General features: G+C 40.3%; 1 protein-coding gene across 1 annotated transcript; it reads right to left on the reverse strand.

The window, feature by feature from the left end:
• Nucleotides 1–538: 538 nt before the first annotated feature.
• Nucleotides 539–17,411, reverse strand: LOC140932102 (uncharacterized). The gene is made up of 4 exons (XM_073381760.1): nt 16,784–17,411; nt 14,804–16,222; nt 5,526–6,004; nt 539–1,228 (listed from the first exon to the last, which is right to left on the reverse strand). The coding sequence occupies exons 1-4, from the start codon at nt 17,409–17,411 to the stop codon at nt 539–541; spliced, it is 3,216 nt and encodes a 1,071-aa protein (XP_073237861.1).
• Nucleotides 17,412–24,769: the final 7,358 nt, after the last annotated feature.

A 24,769-nucleotide genomic window follows, 5' to 3' on the forward strand; every position in this document is an offset into this window, starting at 1 on the left:
AAAGGCCAAGGCTCAACACTCCAAACTAATAAATTTTACATTGTTGTAAGAGGGAAAACTGCCGGTTTGGTGAGCGTCTAAGTTTCTCCTGCAAAGATCTCCCTGTTTCCCTGATGAAAACTATGTCGCACTCACGGGAAATCATGCAGATCACCCCGCCTTGCTAAGCAGGATTGAATGCTTTGGAACGAGGTAAAGATGATTTATAGAGACTCGCTGGTATTATACTCCCGCACTGTAGGGCAATGCAAGCAATCCACATGATGAGGCTTCACCCCAATAATTTCAACAGGGATAGTGGAATTGAAATGAATGGATGTCCACGGTAAGAAAACACAAAATGAGGATGGCAAATTAGTGGACAACCGATTGAACAACTTCTTCGTCTCACAGGAATTAACTTAAATACAAACGAACCTGGCGGCAGAAAAGTACTTGCTAATCATTCGACCTCATCACCTAAAGTAGACAAGCATGAGTAAGCAGTCATAACGTCGAGAGACAAACATTAAGATAGGGAGCAAGTGTTTTCCATAACTTACCGAATTGGTACCTCTTCTCCCATATATGGTTCCTCTTTCAAAATGTCAATCAATCGTTTCTGAAGTGCGATCACTCCCTTATCAGCTGAACCTTGCGTATTATCGACAGAGAAGAAAGGACGAATCACGTGACCATCGTAATCCTTCCCCAAAATTTCCTGCTGAATCTGCAATTCAACCTCCTTGATGTCTTGATGTGATTCATCTGCATGTGTTCCTACGATGAATACTGGAGGGCGACAGTGGGGCAGGTTCTTCTCTCTCTTTTTCTCGTCATTCACTTCTGGTTTTAGCGAGCACATAGTGTTTAGAGAAACCAGCCATGACAACAAATTGTCCAAATTTGTTTCCTTATTTTGATTACTGAGATGACGCTTTAGAGTTCCTTGCTTGAAACAGGGCTCTGTAATGTCTTTTAATCCTTTGCTGAGATCGTACACTACCATGTAAACGGCTCGTGTCGATAAAAAAACTGGGTAAGACGCATAGTAAAGATGTTGACCAGCAAAGTCCCACAGATCAAGGGTCATGTGAGATTCCACTGTCGAAGCATCGCTCTGAATGTTTAAACTTTTTAAACGTTGAACAAGACGATCTGTAAGTTCTTCTTGCGGCAAAGTAGAGTCGATGTTTAGTTCAGCCGGGACGCCTGTTTTTGTCACTTCATTGTCTATTTTGGATGTACCCTGAAATAATTGTTTAAAGTGTTTAAAATTGGTTAAAATGCTCCTTTTACAGATATTATAAAATATGCCTATTGGGGCGTAGTGAAAGAGACTCGAAAGCGATTGTCAATGAAATCTTGAAATTTCACTACTCTACATACCAAACATTGAAACTTCAATATTCTGCATGCCAAGGCCTAAAATTTCAAGACTATGCATTTCGAATCATAAAATTTCAAAATTTGGCACGCAGAATCTTGAAATTTCAACATTCTGCATGTCAAATGTTAAAAATTCAAGATTCTGCAGGTCAGATATCGAATGTCAAAATTTTACTTGTCAAATCTTAGAATTTCAATATTCTGTATGACAAATATCGAAATTTCAAAACAATACCTGTCGAAAATTTAAATTTCAATATTTTGCCTTCGGCTTCAATTTCTAATTACTATTTATCAACAATATTTCACTGTTTTTAATTGACTTTAATCCCCCGGCTTATTCTTCACAACCAGCTGGCGTTGATCAGTCACTCTGACGTCAATGATTGTATGTTGCAAATATACAATGACAAAAGTCACATTAGAAAGCGGTGCGGCCGCTTAGCTCTTTTGGGATGAGTGTTCAACTCAGTAAAATGGCGAAGGAATTCACGGCTGTCAGGGCGAAGTAGAAATGGCCGAATTACTGACTAAAACGAGACGAAGGCAAGAACACGCAAAAATATCGCTCGACAGATGTCAAATTCTACTGTTTTGATGGTCCCTGCTAACGCAATTGCGTAATGGGAAAGACCATCTAAGGACCTCTTCACATGAGCCCCGTTTCCGAGATCTCGCCTTACCTTAATCCATAGTAAAATTTTCGATATGTTCATCTTAGAGGGCGAGCTGGCTCGGTTCCCAAGATCTCGGTTTTTTCAACCGGGATCTCGGTTAACGGGCTGGAAAATTTTGCCATATGAACACCTTAGCCCGGTTACCGGGATGAAAGCGGGATGAATTCTTCTCATAAATTCTGCATCGTCTTGTTTTGCCTGCTGTATTTTCCGCATCCCAAGCATCCTATTTAACTGCAGTGACATAGCTATAAGAGTTGCCAAAGCTATGATAGTTATAACTTTTGTGTTTCGCCATGTTTGCTTTGTTTCTCGAATTTCGCGCAAGAACTCGTGCCTGGGATCTTCAGTCTTTTCTCATCTCAGAATCAGGGCTGAAATTTTTCACGACAGACGACAGCTATGCGCCTGCTGACGCGTTCGGTTTAACCACAGGTCGCCCAGACTCTGTATTTTATGGGAGTTCGTTGGAATTTGAATTTTATAAGAGAATGTACTGTCAAACCTATATTCAGCGGTCACCTGTCAAAGTCCCGGAAATCGCTTCGCTTATTGCGCGCGGTCACCCTTTCTAAGGTCCCAAAGTGCTGATTTTATTGTTTTCACATACATACATACATACTTTATTGAGACTCCCTTCAACAGGGCTTTTGAGTCACAATGTTAATTATTACATAATACTGGTAATTAAGAAAAGAAAAGAAAACTTATTTACAGTAGTTCAATGAAATTCAAAATATATTCAAAATTATTCAAAATATATTCAAAATTATTTCGTATGAAATATCCTATTACAAAGTCTCCGCTTAGAACTATCAATATCTTTAGTGTTCCTAATATTGTCAGTTAGCCCATTCCATTCCTTTGGACCCCGAAAATAAAATGCCCTTTGTCCCACTGATAGTCTACATCGGGGGACCACAAAATTGTTACATCCCCTTGTGTTCTTGTTGTGAACTGCTGAACGTTTAATAACATATTTACCTAAATAATCTGGAGCTAAGCCATTTACACATTTTAATACTAAAACTAAGCCATTAAATAGAACCTTCTCCGTAACATCTAACCATTTAAGAGATCTCCGTCCCTGGGAGATATGGTCAAACTTCTTTAAACCTTTAAACGGTCACTGTGTTTACAAAAAATAAATTCTGGGAGTCAAGTACAGCAAAGTGAAAGTCACGAGTGTAACTTGTTTCCACAAATGTCTCGAAATCAACTGTCTGAACAGTAACGTTCGGTTATTTTTAACCGTAGTGTCAACATTGAACATCAAATTGATCTTTAACTATAGCTTGTCTTTTAACCAATAGCACGGAAAATTGTCCCCTTCAAATGATATTCACAAGGCACTTCTAAACCATAACCAGCTCCTCTGTTAACACGTTTTCCTTTAATAATGACCCCGGCAGAATTTGAAGGTCTCTTTAAAAACTTCGTTAACCATCTTGCCATAAGCTTAGGAACGTGCCCGATTACATCGTATTTGTTTGTTAAATTGTTAGGGTGAAATGGAATTGTAGCGTGGCCATGAAACTGTAGCGTGTACGACTGCAACAACTGGCAGAACAAATTAGGAATTATGCGCAGTTCTATGGAAATCAAGAACTTTCATTGGCATTATAAGCAAAGTAAATGATTTGCTTCACAGCATAAAGTTGAAAACTCCTAAGCATCAGTCTCTTGTTTCAGACTTTTTCAATTCCTAGAGCGAACTACCGACTATGCGGACTTTTTTATTAGAAAAAGGAAGACGAAAATATGTGATATTCTCCTCTATCTGGATATAACTGCACATGTGTTATTGCCGGTTTCTAACATAACTGAGTACTGTACAAGAGGTTTCAGAAATTATCTGAGGCACAAACGACCTCACGTACAGTTTTGGATGATTAAATTTTTGGACCTTGAGAGTGGGCGCTTATTCGAGGTGGGCGCTTATTAAATTTTCCACCATTTTCACGGCAAGTGTAGCCTGCGAAGAGCGAGGAGAAACCGCTGTTTTCGCAGGCTACAGCAAGTGTAGTATGTTTATTTTTTCAACAAAACAATAAATGGTAGTAACAAAACGCGAGGATGTAACAAAGCAAGGTTTCTATAAATACTCTGAAGAAAACTCCTTCTTCGGGGAAGTCTCTCATTAGTACTTATTCCAATTTTTTGAATGGGAGGGGTGAGGGGGGTGGGGGCTTATTTGTGTACGAGTGAGAGGGGGATGGGGTGGGCGCTTATTCGAGGTTGGGCGCTTATTCACTTTTTTCCTTTAGGATGGGCGCTTATTAGAGGTGGGCGCTTATTCGAATAAATACGGTAATTTAAAAATACAAAAGATAATCAAGTATCAAATAAAACGCCATTCCCACTAACCCTGATGTTTCGACTGATGTTAAATTTTACGATACCCGTATTAAGCGGTCACTTAGCCATTCCCCGTGGGAGATTTGTAAACACGTGCTCTCTCTAGAGAACTTTTACAGTGGAACCCCGCTTTACGGACACCCGTATATAACGGACAGTTTCATTTGTGCCAACGAAAAGCTCGTATATTTTCTCTAGAATTAAACCGCTTCATACAGACACCGGTTAATAAGGACAATGGACACTTTTCCGTGTCCCGAGTCGCAAACTTTCATACATCGTCAACCCTGATTTCGGACACTGGTTACCTAAGCACTGTCTATTTTCTTGTGACAATCATTTGCTTATTGTAGACATTGTACCCTGTCCAAATAATAGCCTGCGTAGCAGGCGCTTGGAAGTAGTGGGCGCAAGAGAAAACGGGCGCGCGCGCGAGGGAGACACGCGCCCGTTTTTTCTTGCGCTCACTACTTCCAGGCGCCTGCTACGCAGGTTATCCAAATAACGACTGATTCCTATGGGTAAATTCGACCTAATTACTTAAAAAACAGTAGCAAAATAGCGTGGCATCTTTGAATCTGACAAGTTCATCTCTTCTTCCCATGTTTGACCCCCGTACCGTAGTCCTTTAATAACGTTTTGTGCTTCCTGCTGCTCCAGAAGTCTCATTTCCTCGGATTTTCCTGCAGTCATTGATCCTACCGTTCCTCTCTTTGTCTGCTTTATTCTTTATATCAAAAAAGTATGTGGCCGCGGCCCATTTCTGAGGACCGGAGACTATAGCATGTTCCTTTGGTGTCCTTATTAACCGGATTCACTGTACTTATAATATTGTTAGTATAACTCGAAATCTAAAACTTGCCAAAGCGATTTTAAATGGCTCTATAAGCGAACCGACTGTCCTCATATATTCTCTTATAAAATTCAAATTTCCAAAATTTCCCATTCGAGTCTGGGCCGCCTGTGGTTAAACCAAACCTTCTGCCAAAAGCTTACATCCAAGTTTCATTTCACCCATTCGCGAAAAGCCTTCAAACTAATGAGAGAGCGAATGAATAAAGAAATGTGGAAACGATGAGGAAGAAAAGAGGGGCTACAGCGGACTAAGAAAATTGTGCGTACCTCTGAAAATATCCTCCATAGGTCCCCTGGGGCTCCTTTTTCTTTTCCATCTTCTTTTACTTCTTTTTCTTCTTTTTCTTCCTCTTCTTTAACATTGTTGTCGTCGACTTTTTCATCACCTCCTCTGTCATCTTCCTCTTTGTCTCCATCATCTCGGATTAGTTCTTTAGCTACCATCGTGGCAAGATCAAACATAAACTGAGACACACCAAGATTTTCATTGGTGAGTTTCCAGTTCTCAACTTGATCGACTGTAACTTCGAACTTTGATGGATCAACTTGAATTCCGTCAGTACTGTCCTCATGAGGGTCAAATGGTAGACCTAAGAAAGATTTCTTCAAACTTGTCTTGCCCGCTCGATCTCTTCCCATCAGCATGATTCGAGCACGGTACAACTTCACTTTTCCTTTCTTTAGAGCATTTTCATAGGCACGTTTTGCTCTTGGTCCTCGTGCTTTAATCTCGGCCGGAACGGCATCTAAAAATATTTATAAAGCAAATTTGAGTCAAAGAGATAAAAATGACTATATTTCTTCAGATTTGCACATTATTTTCACTAAATTTAATTAATCCTCTCTTAGTATCTTCCCCTGCTAGGGTGGATTCATTTGCAACATACGCGTATAGCTGTCGCATTTGCCTGCTGGATTTTTTTTTATTGTTTGTAACTGAGCCTAAAAACAATAAAAAGTTCCAGCGGGCAAATCCGACAGCTATACGCGTATGTTGCAAATGAATCCAGCCCTTTCAGTCAGTACTTCTTTAAACCACTAACACTGTAGCTTTAATTAAAAATTCCAAAATCCAAATGCCAAAAGCTTGAGAGTAAAAATGATTTTAAAATGGTGACTAACATAAGAGAATAAATAATAAAAAGCGTTTAAAATATATGGGTGAAAAAGTTAAAGTAACACACTGGTGAACAAGAGACCCTTTAACACAAGATGCGAATGGCACTTTTTTGGTACGTTTTCCGATCTTTACATACAAATTCTTGAGTTTCCTTCACATGCATATAGCTGTGAACAGTGCTTTCATGTACTTCTCCAAACAGTTTCATGCGTCTATCTAAACAACCCAGGTGAGACAGAAGAGCTGCTTTGTACACAGGTAGCCCAAGCTCACTATGAGAGCCCTGAACAACATTATCCTACTTAGCTAATTAATTATTCATACGGCAAGAAAATTATAAGACGTTGTATGGAGAACAAGAATCGCCGAAAGGCGATTTTTAACTGGGCTGCAAAGGGGCTATTTTTTCTGAGGGGAGGGGGCGGCTATACAGACGTAGGCTACTACAAAACCTTGTCGCCGACCATTGCATGCGACAGAACCTCATGTGAGATTGAAACATAAACTCATTCAGAACATTGTACCCTTTTGAAAGACTTTCGTAACCAAAAAAAAGAGTACCATTTTTAAGTGGGGGCTGTATAATAACTTTTAAATTCCACCATTATGAATAAAAATAAAGAAGTTAGCCATTAATTCTAAGCAGGAAACGATTTGCATTATTTTCACGCACCCCTCCCGCAATCGCTCTGTGCCCCAAAATATAGCGTGACAGTATAACGTGACTAATTTGACGTAACCGGAAATTCCAAAACTTGTTCGTTCTACGAGCATAAAGTGCGACGGACGGAGCTGATTTACACTAGACAGAAATATTGTATTATATGTAAACCAGAAGTATACTAAAACAGACAGCCAGCTGCCCATTGATCCCGCCTGATCCGGGGCCCTCTGACTGCACTGAGACTTTGCTGCGCTTTTCACAAACATGCGAACTCTAAACTTCAAAAGCCACCTTCACAATTGTGTTTTTCGCTGCCGTCAATCATAATTACGATCAAGAGCGACGAACCTTGAAACAGAGAAACACAAAACGGATCGAAATACACAAATCACAAACCATGACCTTTTGAACCCGTGAAGTAAAGTTTTGTTTCCTAAGAGGTCCGTTAAGATAAGATGATTGACAGCAGCGAAAAACGCAATCGTCGGTTGGCTTATTCGCATGTTTGTGAAACGTGCAGTAAATAGACGATCGTAATTTGCGGTCTACAGTCTACATGAAAACGCACTATTTTTTTCACAAGATAAAAAATATTCAGTTTTAAGATTTTCCTCTTGGTATTTTTCTCTTACTTAAAGGAATAAAATCCTTTGCATTCTGTGACCTAAAAAAGTTTAAAGATTTTTCGCTCGCAAGTTGCTTTCATCAGCACGCACTTCAAACAATGTAAATAGTTGAAACGATCGACAACATATTCTTTACCTGATACCGATATGAGTTTAAAAAATTCGCTCGAATTCATTGTTTGTCTCACCCATGGCTAACTTTTCTTCATGGACGATAACTACGCCGCTTTATAACTCCTCTGAAGTTTTTGTGCCAGCTAAACAATATGGAAACACTATTCACAGTGACTCCTTGGATATTAAAAAGACTGAACGTGACGCACTATTGTGACTTTGTTTACTTCTGACCACATCTTCAAGCGAAGTCTCTCTTTTCAAGCGATTCATCTCAATGCACAATAATTGACCCTTATATTAGTTAAAACCCTATGGTTCATTTACTGAGTATATTAATGCTGTTTTTGCCCCTCACATTGACGGTGTTCGTTCGTATTCAAAACACCTGTAGGAAAATAAAGGTTATATAAGTCATGTGTATTATGTTTCGAGATAAATGGATTATACGCTTTTTTAAGTTTCCATTTTGCGGTGACTTCAGTTTACATCTCCATAAAATGGTAGAAGAAATATCAAGAAACATCACGAGAGCTGAAAATTTTCAGAGGCATGTTTCTGGAACTCGCTAATGCTGACATCAATATAGCGTGCTTACTGAATGGGCGAAAACAAAGAATTGTGATCACAAGATCATGTACAAATTTAATGATAAAAGCTTAGCAAGATACAGATACAAACAAAAGCAAACCCCCTGAAACCTCGACGTGGGCTACACTTGTATGCTCTACTCAGTCACCAAACCTTGTCAGAAATAGCTCCTATTTTCCTCAAGTCAAGCCTTGAACTTGTGTGCGAAATTCTCAGAGTTCCTATTTTTGTCCGTGTCGTCTTTATCCTCAGTATCGGAAATTTAGACCTCCAAATTAAATAGAAGGAAATATTTAAAGGAAAAGCCAGTCTTCTAACATGGCAAAGTTGTCACGTCCCTCGTTCATGGACGTGCGTACAGGCATCAGGATTCATCTGACATTCATCGGCGACTGAGGCCCAGTTCATACGTCGTGCTTCTGCCGTGCCGAACTTAATTCTTGAATTAAGTTCGACACAAGCACGGCAGAAGCACGACGTCTGAATCAAAGTTTTTAATTTAGTGCGGCAGAACAATTAAGTTCGACAAGGTCTGCCGTGCTACACGACTCTGGCACGGCAGCGATTCAGACGTCGTGCTTATGCCGTGTCGAACTAAATGCATAAATTTCAGAAATGTATTTTTCGCGGGAATTGTTATCTTGCGAGTCCCGCGAGTCCCGCGAGTAGCTTCGAGGAAAAATGTCCTTCAATGAGCATGCGCATTGATTCTGTTTATTACCCCAGAACTCCTCTGCGCATGACGGCCAGGAATCAGAAGCGTAAGCACTGGGCCGGGGTCGAGAATGGTTTAAAACAAACATGGCGGCTTTCCGTGCAAGTTTGCATGCTCCTTCCTCCTTGGTTGGCAGTGCTGCAGAGTCCGATAATTCATCAGAAGACGAACTACCTTTTGACGAAAATATTCCACTAGCTGGCTATAAAGAACAAGATGAAGAGGAAGACGAGGAAGCGATCGGCGATGTTGAGTCAGTGTCATCGAAATCGTGTTGTATACGACCAAGGATAAAATTAAAGGTGGCTTTTGATACACGAAACGTTTTCTTGAACCTCTGATCAGTGTATGTGTTCCATACTTCTTCGAACCATCCCTTGTTACGGGGAAGCCGTCGACATGATCGATCAGCAGTGGTTTTCTCGGAACAAATAAGAAGAGCAGAAAGAAAGAAAACTTCTAATAATAACATTCGCCTGACGGTCAAAAGGAAAAGGATTTTCTGCTGCATTTCTTTTCTTCTCCTCCTCGAGTTTTGTAAGAGTTTTAAAAGTAGCAATTTACGCTGGAGGTTACAGTGCGGCGCCATTTTCGTTACCGCTTACCGCTGTACTGACTACTGTCCGAACCCTGAATTAAGTTCGACTCTGGCACGACGTCTGAATTGAAGTCGTGCTTATGCCGTGCTTCTGTCGAACCCAATATTAATTAGGTTCGGCACGGCAGAAGCACGACGTATGAACTGGGCCTGAGTTGTTCGCTTCACTGACTACGACAGCTTACAATCAAGTCTTCAGCAATAGTGTCGTCAACTGGTGAAATACTTTGCTCCCAGATGTCTACTGTCATCTGGGTGAAAAACTGTCGCTCAAAAAGAGGCCTTAAACAGTGCCTAGGAGGTCTGAAATGCAGTCAGAATACAAAGAAAAACAAGAAGACGCTAAAGGTAAGCTTCAAAGTGATATTCAATGTACATTTTGCTAATTTAGTGAGCAAAGAATATTTCTCCATACAACGCCTTACAATTTTCTTGCTGTATGAATAATTAATTAGCTAAGTAGAATAATGTTGTTCAGGGCTCTCATAGTGAGCTTGGGCTACATGTGCTTTGTAGTCATGCATTTCGTGTTGCGCTCTACCGAGTGTTTTGCAGCTGTCATCATTGCTTTCATGTTCTTCTCCAAACAGTTTCCTGCTTATACCTGTTATATCTAAAGAACCCAGGTGAGACAGAAGAACTGCTTTGTAGTCATGCATTTCGTGTTGCGCTATACCGAGTTCCATGTAGCTGTCATCAGTGCTTTCATGTTCTTCTCCAAACAGTTTAATACGTATAGCTAATGCACGCTGGTCAGACTGAAGGGCAGCTCTGTATTCATGCATTGCGTGTTGTGTTACACCGAGTAAATAGTAGCTGTCAGCAGTGCTTTCATGTTCATGCGTATAGCTAATGCACGCTGTTTAGACTGAAAAGCTGCCTTGGAGTCATGCATTGCGTGTTGCGTTACACCGAGCTCCCTATAGCTGTCATGAGCTGTCAGCAGTGCTTTCATGTTCTTCTCCACGCAGTTTAATGCGTATAGCTAATGCACGTTGGTGAGACTGAAGAGCTGCTTTGTAGTCATGCAGTGCTTGTTGTGTTACGCCTAGTGTCCTGTAGCTGTCAGCAGCGTTTTCGTGTTCTTCTCCAAACAGTTTAGTACGTAATATTTCAAAAACGAGTGCGAGTGTTTTACCGGGGTTTCCACACAAGTAGCCTACGAAAACATCCGTTTCTCTTCGCTCTTCGCTGCTGTGGACATATGTTTTCGCAGGCTACCACACACGAGAAAACTGATGAAAGCCCGAGGCCGTTAGGCCCAGGGCTTTTACTGTTTTCGAGTGTTTGGAAACACCGGTAAAACACGAAGTACGAGTTTTTGAAATGGCTTCTCAATCGGCGCCTAATAGTTTGTGATGATAATGTCCGTGTTTTTCACAACCGAAGCTTGTTTATTTCAAGTAGTCACAATTTGCATTCAGTGGCGTTCTGCTAGTTCCGAAACATGGACGGGTTAGCTGAGAATGAATCTTGCCGGTTTTGACCGCCCAAAAGTGTGCAAGAAGAAGATTCTTGCTTGTACAGTCCAAGCCTAAAAGCACACGGTATAATACAATTGGGCCGTTGAGGTTTTCAGAACTTGGCACGCAGCGCGCGAGTAAAAATTCTGTATACTTGACGAGGGAAGCGTGTTCAAAGATTATGATGTTTACCGTGTGCAAAGTCTCGAAGAGGAGTTGGAGGACCTGGATAGTCTTTCCCTAAACTATTGGCTCACAAAATTCGTCCAAGAAGTTGCTAATAAGAACGGTGGTCGCTATCCATCTCGTTCCTTGTATGGAATTGTTTGTGGCTTAAAGCGGTATTTGGAGGACGTTAATGGAGGGAATGCATTGAATCGTTTAGACAGCAGTGATAAGAGGTAAGTTTGGAGAAGTTATACTTTAATCTAGTGTGCTTTATGTGATATAGAAACTTAGAATATTTACGAAATTTATGATTCACTACTTTTCAGGTTTGCTATTTTTCGTCGACGCTTAGACGCAGAAATGAAAGACGTAAATGTAAACAGCAAACAATACAAGTAATAAAGCTTTGTTTAAGTTGTGTATTGCTTTTTCTAATTGATTTCCAAACACACGTGTTTGGATATCCAAACACGCTGTTCTTTACCGCGGTATCAAGGTGCATCCATGCGACCTAAATGCGGGCACGCTATTGGTTTATCACTTGATGAATTATTAATGAGTTTGAGAAGTACAGCTAATGCACGCTGGTGAGACTGAGTAGCTGCTTTGTATTCAAGCATTTCGTGCTGTGTTACACCGAGTTGCCTGTAGCTGTAAGCAGTGCTTTCATGTTGTCCTCCAAACATGTTAAGGCGTATAGCTAATGCACGCTGTTTAAACTGAAAAGCTGCCTTGTAGTCATGCATGGCGTGTTCCGTTACACAAAGCTCCCTATAGCTGTCATGAGCTGTTCTTCCCTAAACAGTTTAATACGTATTGTTGGTTTTCAGTGTTACGCCATTCAAAATAGATCAAAATAAAAATCAAAACTGTTCAATACATAAAGTCCGGAATCTGGGAAATGAAAGGAGGTAAATATACCTATATATATAAAGTTCCTAGCCAAGATTCAGGTCAGAAGAATATTTCGTATACGAGATATCCGAAGAAATGTTTTCATAGGCGTACGGGAAATTTTTTGCCAGGGGCGGCGTTAAACCTTTTGCCCAAAAAATTCTCGCAAGTTGCCCGAATTTTTACGACACGTACAGTCGAAAAGAAACGAGGGTCACACGATGCAACAACATAGGCCGCACTGGCATATGAAGGTGGCTCGATACTGCAACAGTTTTTCAGGGTCAGTACCTACCAATTCTGAGCATAACTACGTCGCCATAGACAAACATTTGGAAAAATTGCCACCACAGTTTTATTAGATAAATATGAAAATTTGTCATGATCAGGAATGCAATGACATCGGAGTTGACATAGCAACGAAATGACGCGGCCATTGCCTATATTACTTGCAGAATATTTCTCGGCACAGGGAACTGTTTTTACAAAATCGTTCACGGAAGCTTTTTCCTCAAATAGTCGCCTCGATGTTCTCGTAGTTAAAACAGAAACTGTGAGAGTGTTATTGAGATATTTTGGGATGAAGTTTTTATCGTTAGAAATATGGTAAAAAAGGAAAAGCTTGATGTTTGGCCGTTATCGAACTGAGAACTAGTCAGCCACTTCTTCATTTTCAGACCCATTGTTGATGCTATCTGCCATACACTATTCTACGAGCGGGAGATGATTCTAGAAAGATATGCGGGAGTTTATTCTAATCAATTCACGACTGGAAAGAGCCCATTCCAGTTAGTGCAGTGCAGTACAGTGCTCAACAGTAAAAAACTATAAGTATGTAAATCAATGTATGCAGGAGCCTATCACCCTGACGTATGAAACCCTTTCCTAATAACCAGAAACTCATCACGTGCTAGGCAACCAATGTCTCGAGAGAATGTAGCTGGATTATTACGCCGACGTCAGGATTTTTGTCAGATTAAAATACAAAATATTTATCTCTTTAAAATAATAATAAAAAAAACATGGCAACGTCTTTAAAACCTGGCTTTGCCCAAATTTTCTCTTGATGCCCAAAAAATCTGAGTTGCTGCAGCCCCCCTCGCCCCCCTGGCCCGTACGCCTATGAATGTTTTACCCAAATTTATAGAGATTTGTATGGAGACGCCATGCTGGTGCCCACCTGGATGGGCACCAACATGGCGGACGGAAACCAACAAAAACATTTGTTACCGAGTTTTGGTACGAAAGCGTGAATTTATGCACCTATCAATGTAAACCCCGTGGGGGGGGGAGTGCGGGCAAGGGGAGGGGATTTGATGCCTGGGACTACCCCCGCTGTCGGGCTTTTGATCGTGTGAAGCGACCCCGGGGTCGGGACATTTGACTTTGACCGACAGAAGCCTGGTATCAATTCAGAAGCAGTTACCAAGTCCGTCCCTTGAAGGCCTGATACTCAGGCTAGTCCCTCGAGGCTTCCTGAAAGTCACGTTGTTGGAGAAAGGTATGAAGTTTTCATTTGTTTTAATCGCCATAATCTGATACTTTAAACTGTCATCTAAACAGATAATGTCTATTTTGTGGAAGTTTTTATCTTCAAGTTCCCATCTGATTGTAAAACTCGATTGAAATCGAATTCCACCATGAAAGTCAGAGGATTTTTTATGGGTCACTGATCCGACCTGTTCCGACATGTTGAGCAGATGTTATAAAGCATTTTACGTTTTATTAATATCATATAGCACGGTCAATCTTCCTGGAGTGATTTTGTTGTTCAAGATAAGAGATGCTAGTGGAGAGATAAAATACTTAATTACAGCCAGTAATTTAATGGAGCTTCCGTTAACCGTAAATAAAAGTAGTAACAACGTGTTTGAAATGTTCTTTTATTCGTTTTATATGGTATTATAGCATTGTTTGTTTAGATTTTTTCCCCTGGGGTGGGGGCTTTTTTGACACTTTTGATTGACCTTTCGTTTCCCACCCTGGGGAATTTGATCGAAAAATTTTAAAATTTGTCAAATCCCCACCCCTTGCCCGCCTCCCCCCCCCCCCCCCCACGGGGTTTACATTGATAGGTGCATTATTCCATAAGAAACTCATTAACACTAAAGTAATACTTTTTCTAATCCAAGAACTGTTCAGATAGCAAAATTCCCCAAAATACGTCACTTTTTTAACCTAAATGACAGCTCTCTCCGCCGTCATGTAATTGAAATATGAGTTTCAGGGGTAGTTTCCTTTGTTTCCCTTGTCATTAATGAGACAACAAGTAGATCCCAGTCCTCAACTCCCACTGCATTCGAGCAGTGCCTTGTCATAAAACTTACTGGCACTAGAGTAATCATTTAGGGACCGAAAATAAACGGAAAGTATCTGAAAAATAACAAGCTTAAAAATTGTTTGCTCTGGGTTGTTGCAATTGTCAAGTGATGACAGAGCCTCCTTTAAGCACTCGACTCCGATCTTTGGTTCATCTGTAAAAAAAGTAATTGATTCCCAAGGAGCGCAATTATTTTCCTCTTTCGTGGGAAGGGATGATGGGTGAAGTGTCATGAATTTCATGCACTTTAGAAAGAAAATGTTATGTCTTACCTTCTGTTCCGTACGGTAGCTCTTTGAAAGCTAGGGCAGTAAAGAGTTGACTGAGATATTTTTCCTTCTTGAATACAGTGGCTGCTCTTATGGCTGCATTGTATATGTAATCAAAGATGTTTTTGTCACTCGGACTCCGAAAAAGTGATTCAAGAAACATCTCTCCTCTTACTAAAATGTCGAAAACACTGTCAGCTGTTTCGAAATGTGAACAGCCTTCCACTAGACTTTCAATAATCTCTTCCTTATCTTCGTAGAATGCAATATGTGCTGCCATTGAATGCCCGGAAAGAAATTGCTCATTTAGCTTCTCAAAAATTGAAATGTAGAACGCTTTCAAACGACCCCGTGATTCAAAAAACGTCTTTCTCATCTCTTGTTGTCCCTTATATCTCGCAAATGATTGCAAAAGCTTGTGCATAGTGAATGCCCCCGTTTTAGAGCTTAAATCAATCAGCGACTTTCTCCGAAGGCTTCGTAATATCCTCATTGCTTCAATAGTCCCCGTCGTACCTAAAACAACTGCAGCCACTTCTGTGCTAAAGTTGTCGGGAAGAATGCTCAAAGATACAAGTGCTTCTTGTTGAAGCACAGTTAGCCTCTGGAAAGAGGAGTCAAACAAGAACTGTAATCGGTGACTAGCTGGGTAATCTGGATTGTGCAACATTTCAACGAGACTTCCTGTCGAAGACGTCATGAAAACATCTAGGAAATGGCGCAGTTGAAAATTATCCCCTTCAGGTACTAACGAACACATTAATTTCATGGCTAAAGGGACTTGTCCACAGATGTGCGCGATTTGAGTGGAGTCTGCAACGCCTGCATTTGGAAGTAATTCAGAAACCAGAGTTTGAGCGGAGGCTTCATCCAGTGGTTTTATTCTAAGCTCCCAATGTCCTTGGAAATTAAGGTCCATATAGTCAAGAGACTCTCTTGCGGTTACAACAAATGTAACCTCTTGATCTCGCCTAAGAATTTCTTCAAAAAGTCGTATGACCTCTTTCCTAAGTGGGCGATCAGTTTCTAGCAAATCATCTGCATTGTCAAGAATAACTACAGATGGCTTTGAAATTTCACTGGGTAGTAGGCAAATCTCATCATCAATGGATAAACGCTTATCGGGTAGTTTGGTTTGTGTGGTGGGTTGCCTCAGAAAACTAAGAAACTCTGAAGTCAGATCTGCTTTGGTATGGAGTCCTCTTAATGAGATCCAATAAACAGGAATTCCTCGAGACTGAACAGCGTGTCCCACTGCAATCGCGACAGAAGTTTTTCCGAATCCAGGTGAACCGCAGATCGACACCAGTCGGGTGGACTCCGATGTCACGTGCCTGATGATATCCTCGCACTCGCTCTGACGACCTGTAAAATATGGAACCATGGACGGTAGAGTGGCATTTGAGAAAAATGGCCTCGTGCCTTTAAGGGAAAAAAAAACGAAAAAAACGTAAGTGGAAAACACATGCTGATGTAAATAAATAAGTGGCTTTATCTGTCGTGGAAGTCAGAAATAACGGTCTTTCTCAAGAGTTTAAAACTGAAATTCAAGCATAGAAGTGAAGATCCAGAAATCACTGCTCCTCGAAAAAGTTCTGTTTTAAATAAATTCCTTTCTTCCGTTGTTGCATTCATGACAAGCCGTCGAATTATTTTTTTACATTTTTTTAAGTCTTAAAATCTTTTAAAATGGTGTTAAAAGAAGACGGAATCAGGGGTGCCAGCCTGCCATGCAGGAGATGCCTAGCAACCGTGTTCAAGCGAGTTTGTGGCGAACGTTGGAACGTGAGCCAACGAACTCGCACGGAAACACTTGCTATGCAGGTTTCCTTGTTTCTGATAAAATTCTAGAACCCATCAATAATTCTTTAATACAGTGTCGCTTTAACTAACTCGATGCTTTGAATGACTTCAAAGGACCACCTCAGTCGTACAATCTACATGTATCTCGGTTAGGTTTTCAATGTTTTTTTTTACTCATACCTGAATTTTTACTTTGAGCATCACGTCCGCGTTGTCCTTCTTTCAACACATCCGACTCTGTCAAACTACCAAGGGAGTCGATTGGGGCTGTTGAGAGACCAAGGGCTTGAAACGCATCTTTGGCGTAATTCACGCACTGGTCAAAGGTCAGTTTGTCCATCTCAGAACTTACTGAGGAAGAAAGTACATTTTGAAGACGACGAAGCTGATCTATGGCAAGTGTAAAGGTCTCCGCATTGTTTCCACCTGGGCTGAGCACACATGCGTGGAAACTACCAAGAGGAACTGCACGGGGTTTCACGTACAAATCACTAAGCGTGGAGTAGGATCCTGTGCTGGCTGATAATGCAAAAGACGTGGAAAATATTGTAGCCTGGAACAGACTGGTGCAATCCCATTCATTGTAAGACTGGTGAATAGGAACTTTAGTCCTGCCGCCCTCTGTAGTGGCAAACAAATTTCTCACAGCAGTTGAATCATCCCAGAGCTGGAAACCAGGGCGACCGCCAAAGGTGCTGTCCCACATGGTTTTAAAGGTCTGTCGTAAGGCTTTTGGGAATTCATTTAACACTAACGACGAGAACTTGAAGAAATTCAATTGCTCGTCACTGAACGGCTGCAGTGTCATCTCTGGTCAGTATTTTCAGCCAGTTGAGGAACTAAATCAAACGCAAGAAACATTTGGCAAAATCAGGTTAATTGGCAAATTTAAACGGGACTGTTCCCCTAAAATAAATAGGGAGTTTAAGCAAATCGCTACGGCGACCTCTACTACGGCAGTCGTGGATGCAGTGTCCTGGGGAGAGTACGTCTCGTAGCTCGCCAAATTTCAAGCTCGGTTCTTGCTCACTTGCTTTCGCTATAATTTATCAACAACAGCATTCAATGGTGGTCAAGTAAGAAAACGGCCAAATTAAAAATTTCGTTTGCCAAGAAGAGTATTGATAGTAAACACCATCAGAGGGCGATTCGTACACAAAACAGAAAACTACAGATGCAGATCGCAGTAAGCTGCTAGTGATGTTTCTTCTTGACTGTGTACCGCATTTAACAACAAATCAAGAAATTCAGCGTTTTAGATTCTATTCTATTCTTGTTTAAACAACCTTCAGTGACATTTAACTTTATTGCTAACAGTCGTGCTTACGGTTTTCGTCTAGCCTTTGTTTGTACTGAGGGATTTTCTGCGGCCATGGCCATGGCGCGGCAGAACTCATGGCACACTCGCGTGAGGATCGAAATCCCAAACTGAGAAAACGCAAGGAAAACGTATTCACTGGAAAACCAGAAGCCTCGAATACTTTCTTGATAAAGTGAAAAACAATCTATGATAGCTTTTAAAACCAGTGATCGTAAAAAATAGGAGAAGAGTCGACTTTTATACTCACATAGTACCGACTACGCCAGAAGACATCTCTTCAGGTCGTAGGATTTGGCGGTACGGCGAAAGGTCATTTCCAAGCATGCCCACTGCGTCATTTCGGGGCTTTTTCACTTCCAGCCGCCGTAGTAGAGGTCGCCGTAGCGATTTGCGTAAACTCCCTAATGGGATGGATAAGGTGGCACTTAGCTACGCTAAAAATCGTTGGACGGCTTTTGGTGTTGCTCAGCAAAGAGGGTGCAGGGACAGGAGGCAGAAAGAAAGCGAAAAAGCACACTGAAACGTATCCTCATGGACACTTCTTGTAGGAATTCCCCCTGAGGTAATTAGCAATGATATTGTAAACTCAGAATGAGTCTGACGCATTTATCTGATGTTATATAAACGATGGAATAGAATTTATTCAGCGTATCAAAGATTGTGGAAGTAGATTACGTTAATTTATTGTGGAAGGCAATAACAAATTCTTTAAATTCCTCTATTGAAACTTTAAAATGGCCAACGCCATGACTTTAATGCTGCTTTTCTCAGTGAAAGCGGACAGCGAAAGGCGAGAAAACCGATACGATTTTTTCACTAGTGAAGCTTTTCGTCTGCGGCCGGTGATTGGTCATACGATAAGATTTAGACAAAATTGTCCCACCAATCAAACATGATATCGATCAAATTTCTATTAATTTTTAACGAATGATTTTTATTTATCAAATAGGCCCTTTGCAGCTTGCCATTCACGTGGTACAAAACCGCCACGCTGGGATGCAAAAGTCGCACTGGGACAAGACCAATAAAAGGCATACATAATTTTAAATGGTAATCTCCTTTGTTTGTCTTGTTTCAGTACGACTTTTACGTCCCAGCATGGCGGTTTTGTATATATTATAGTAAATCTCAGTAAATATATAATAAAAAAAGCCTCTGCTCGCAGGATAATATAGCGGCAATTTTTCTTCCTTTAGTTTTAGATATAGACATATTTCCATGTAAACTAATTTAGTTAGAACAGGTACCTAATTACAAAAATATTTAATGAAACTACAGAGCATAAGTAAAAGTTTTCACTTAATTCACGTCATCTCACTCTCGGATACAAAAGATCATAAAATGAACACCAGCGAAAACGGTCCCCTGGGTGTCATACAATGCGCATACAGGTTAAATTATAGGCCCTGTTTACAAGGAGGGAAGGTAACTCTGGTGCTAGGGTTACCTTAGCACTCACACATTTCTTCTTTTCTTACCTGACTGCTTGGGTTATACCCTAGCAAGAGGGTTACCCTACCTGTCTTGTAAACGCTCTGCTTGGGATTACTCGCCTGACCGGGACAACTTTCCTCCTTCATGCGTGACCAGTAATATTTTCTTAATTAACCTACTTATTCACCTGAACAATGTGCGGTATTTTCTGTATATGATGATGATATTCTCACGTTTTCTCTAACGAATTTAACGTGTTTTCCCTAGAGAAGTTTTCGTTCAAATCTTGGACATCACCAAGAGCGATATGGCTCTTGACATCACAAAGAAAATTTTAGGGCCTCCACAGACTAGACATTAAGTTGCCGACAACTATCTTTTATCGACAAGAAAAAGTCATCGATCGCTAACTATGTCTGATGCAAGCATTCTACACACTGGAATATTTTAGTTGTCGATAACAAATAATATCCGCCTACAACTTGGAAACTAAGATTCATTGCGCATGCTTGTAATGAACGTTTCAAAATGGTGGCGAGGGAAACACTTTTCAGAAATCGCTTAAAGGGATACTCTATACCTAAAAGCAACTTTTGCTCAAAAGATAGTATTTGCACTTTACGGGAAAATGACAAAAAACAATCGAAAAGCAAAAGTAAAAGCCCGAAAATCGTCAGAGAAAAGCAAAATTTCTCCCCTTTCAGGACCGGAAGTGAAATCGCCGATTGTTACGACACGTGACCATGAAGTATATACCGAATCTTTTCAGTGTGACAGAAGAGATTGTGGAGTCCGAGGATACTTCTTATATTTCTTCTCGTCCTTCAAACAAAAGTACAAACGACAATTCGAGTTTATCAGTGTGTGTGTGTGTGTGAGTGAGGGAGCACAGACTTGTTTGTTTGAGCCGTACGACAGCGAGTTAACTGAACTCGGATACTGACTCGACATGCGAGTCCGACGTGGAGCAACATGAGCGATTGCACAATAGATCGGCATTATAAAAGCAAATATGCTGCATCGCAAATTCTGTTCATTACTGATCGACGGTATGATTACACTTTCGATAAAATAAAATAATTCTGGCTATTAATTACTCTTCTGATGGAGTGGCAATGTTTTCTTTGAGCATTATTTCGATCTAAAGCCTTGTAATAACTATGTGAGCCGTCTGCGTACAAGGCAATTTTTCCGGCAAATTCCGAAAATCGTGTTATGAACGGAAGGTTGTACACCTAAGACAAAGTGACTAACGTCATAATTGTAGATGTAAATGTGAATTATGTCAACGCCTGAATCGATTTCAAGAGTGTATCTGCTACTCAGAGTTTGACTGTGTGGCCTTGGTCACTAAAAACAACGAAGCGGTTGAGACAGAAGAACTAGTTATACTCCTTTTGGCACAACGCAGCACCCGGGATTCCAAGCCGTTTTATTGAATCGCTGGGTTCTTCAGATGGTCTGGTATCAATGCAAACAAAGGCAACGGGCGAGGTGGTGCTAGGCATTTTAGCCATGAAAAGTCCAAGTTGTCCTGCCATCGCGCGAGATCCCTCTTGCGCTATTTACTGCCAGTTGGGGCTCACTTCCCTCCCCCATGCCCAGGGAATGAACATGACTTTGTGTTCTCAAACTTATTAATAATTCATTAAGAAAATACAAAGGAAATTAATGTTTAATGAGTGTTTGGAAATCGGATGAAACACTGCTTAGTATTTGCATCCTTAATTTCTCCTTCAAAAATGATTTTGTTTGAGAAGAAATATCAAACATTCGACACAGTGTTTCATCACCAGATGAAACACCTCGAAGTTCGTCAAAAATACTCCGCTGCGCGTCGTATTTTCAACTCTCTTCTCGGTGTTTCATCTGGTGATGAAACACTGCATCTCATGTTTGATATATTACTTCACGGAATTTCGCCTTGCAGGACTGCCGGCCATTAAGTGTTTTGAAAACCTTGACCGGCAGTCGAGTTGAAAAAAGTTCTAAGTGTCACAAAACATGGTTTCGTCCTCTGTGCCCAGCGTAAACCAAACACTAGACTTGAGATCTATAAAGCATTTCAGGATCGCTTGACTTTTCTAAATCGACTTATGATAGTTTAGATTAGCTAGAATCTTTCGATTTTGTGAAATTTGCTGAGAATATAGGACTGCCGGCCATTTAGTGGTTTCAACACCTTGACCGGTTACCGGCTATATAGCCACAGCGTTATTTTTTTGGTGATTTGCCTCAACTATCTTGAGTATCCTGAGAGGTTGCAGCGGTATCCGTTTCATGCTTTAGCTTTTAGTCTCTGGTAACCCACGTTTAAAAATTGTTAGAACATCACCAGCTTTTATTAATCTTTAAGCCTAAGGACTAAGCTATCGCTGTTTGCCCTTCAAAGTAGTCTTCAGTAAAATGAGCGCTGCAAGGTCTAGTTGAATTCGTAGACTCGGCGACTGTTTTCCACTGCGTTCGTCCAAAGCCTGGCATATCGGGGATCATTGGGCCAGTGATAGACTAACTCCGTCTTCGCGAGTGTTGAAACATTCAACAGCGATGCAGCAGTGTGGTATTATAAAATTCTCCCTGAAATATCAGCCATAAAATCCTTTATTGACTTTTCAAAACAGACAGGAAACCTACAAGCTACGTTGTATTGCCTTGAGACAGGATCTTCTTTCTATGTCATTTCCGGTTGCTAGCTGTAGCGCAAAATTTTAATTGCGTGACGAACAACTTTCCTCGTTTTCAGGCAAATGCAGAAGAAGTGGACATTTTATTTTATCAAAATCTTATGATAAGGCCATAAGCTATCTTTTCGTAAAATTGCCGTTTTGGCTATAGAGTATCCCTTTAAGGGAGCTTGTACCTCCCTAAGTTGCTTCGTTTGTGGCAAAGTTTGATCCGGCGAAATGTGTTACTGATGAGGTACTCACAATGTCTTCGTCTAAATTTTCAACTTTTACTGAAATGAAACTTGATGACATCAGGGAACTGGCTTCAACACTGCTCTCGAAGTCCTGTGTCTTGGATCCATTACTAACTTCTGTCATCAAACAATGTACACACCTATTGCCTCCTACCATTACTAACATCGTCACCCCCTCTCTTCGTGAAGGCTGCATGCCTACGTGTTTGAAATCTGCAGTATTGTCACCTCTGTTCAAGAAACCTGATGCGGACTTTTTACTCTAGACCTATCTCGAATTTGAAAGCGCTATCGAAGGTTATTGAGAGAGTGTTGCTCTCCAGTTAAACAACTATCTGATGAAAAATAACCTACATGAGAACTTTCAGTCAGCCTATAAAGTACATCATTCCGCTGAAACTGTCATGGTGAAGGTACAAGATGCTATTCTGCATGCAATTGACGGCAATGAAGCCGTTGTACTATTTATATTAGATTTATCTGCTGCATTTTATACTATGTCTCATGAAATACTATTGGATAGGCTGTCTCAACGTTGCGGTATTACAGGGTCTGTACAAGAAGGGTTCGCTTCCTACCTGTCATCTCGTACACAATATGTTCAAATTGAATGTTCAAGATCTTCTTTACGTGAACTTAATTGTGGTGTACCACAGGGGTTTGTCCTTGGGCTTCTGTTATATGTTTTGTACACTTCACCAGTGGCTGATATCATAAAGAGACACAATCTTACGTACCATCTCTATGCTGATGACACTCAGCTCTATGTGTTATTTAAATTAGGAAGTGACGATCTTCTCTCCTCAGCTAAATCTAGCATTGAAATATGCGTACAGGAAATCAACAATTGGATGATTCTTAATGGTCTTAAGCTAAATGAAGAAACAACCGAGCTGTTTCTACTCAGTTCACATTATCGGCCCCGTCCTTCATTGGAATTTGCTCGTGTTGGGGGTGAAACTATTCAACCGTCCTCTTCTGTTCGTAATGTTGGAGTGATACTCGATCCCAGTGCTGATATGGAAGACCACATTAAAAAGATTTGCAAGAGAGGTCATTTCCATTTAACTAATATTAGTCAGATGAGATCATATTTGGATCGGGAATCTACTGAAGCAATTATTCATGCTTTTGTGACTACCAACTTGCATTACTGTAATGCGATTTTAAATCGCCTACCTTAAGTTCTCTTAAACCGCCTACAGCTAGTTCAGAATAGAGCAGCGCGCATCGTAACATTCACCAAGAAGTATGAACGTACAACACCCAGCTTAATAGTCTTACATTGGTTGCCTGTTGAATACCGTTTTATCTATAAAATCCTATTGTTAGTATATAAGGCTATCAATGGACTTTCACCAAGTTTTATAGCCAATTTGCTCAGTTTTTGTAGCAGCTCCTACTCTTTGCGTTCTAGCTCGAATAAGCTACTTCAAGTCCCGAGATCTAAGCTAAAGTCTTATGGTGATCGAAGATTTTCTATTGCAGGACCTTAATTATGGAACAGGATACCCGCCCGCATCTTTAAGGAATGCCGATTCCTTGAATTCTTTCAAAAAACACTTAAAGACATATTTATTTCACCAAGCTTTTTGTTAATTTATAAATAGATTTCTATTTATTTTTCATACTTATATATGTAGTTGTTACATTTTTTAAAGTTTTAATACATTTTTTGTTAAGCGCCTGGAACAGTTAATGATATAGACACTATATACATAAAGCTTATTATTATTATTATTATTATTATAATTTTTATTATTATTAAAGTTTGAACAAATTCTATAAGAGCATTTTGGAAATACTTTAAAACAAAGTTTTAAGGGTCAGAAAAACAGTGAGTAAACATGCTATTGACATAATTAGCTAATATCTAAAGAAAATGATGAGGTCTGGAAAACAGTTTCATCTCAGTCATTTGATTTTATCTGAAACTTTGTATGAAAAAAGAGGGGGATTGCTTTAGCTGACTGCGAGAAAGAGGAATTTGATTAGCCTACTTGCCATTTTTGTATGTAATTTGGTCCACGCATAGAAATTTCACGGTTATTTAAAAACCGCTCAATAAATTTTTTTGAAAACTTGACAATCCTAAGATTAAGCATCAATGTATGTCTCCTCCAAGTTTTAAGGACATTGAAAACAAGGAAGGTAATTAAATGGGGCTTCAAATGTCACAAATGTTTCCCCAGTTTTTATGTTTACGAGTAAGCGTCCTCATTATCCACTGGCATTGTTTTCAAATCTCATATGCAAGTGCACAACTTTAATTTGCATTAAAAAAAAAACCCTCAATTACTTTCCGAACAAATTTCCGAAATATGCTAAAGTAGCGAAAATGGTGAGGACAACGTCTGTGGCGTCACTTTTTCATCATGAGGGACGCAGAAATAAATCGCTATGCAATACTTTATTTGCATTTATGTTTCTTTTCTGCAATACAAGCTCCCATTCACGTTATTTTCATTGGTACAGAGACCCCTCAATATTA

Source organism: Porites lutea, chromosome 1 (assembly GCF_958299795.1).
Source record: "Porites lutea chromosome 1, jaPorLute2.1, whole genome shotgun sequence".
In the NCBI taxonomy this organism is placed as follows: Eukaryota; Metazoa; Cnidaria; class Anthozoa; order Scleractinia; family Poritidae; genus Porites; species Porites lutea.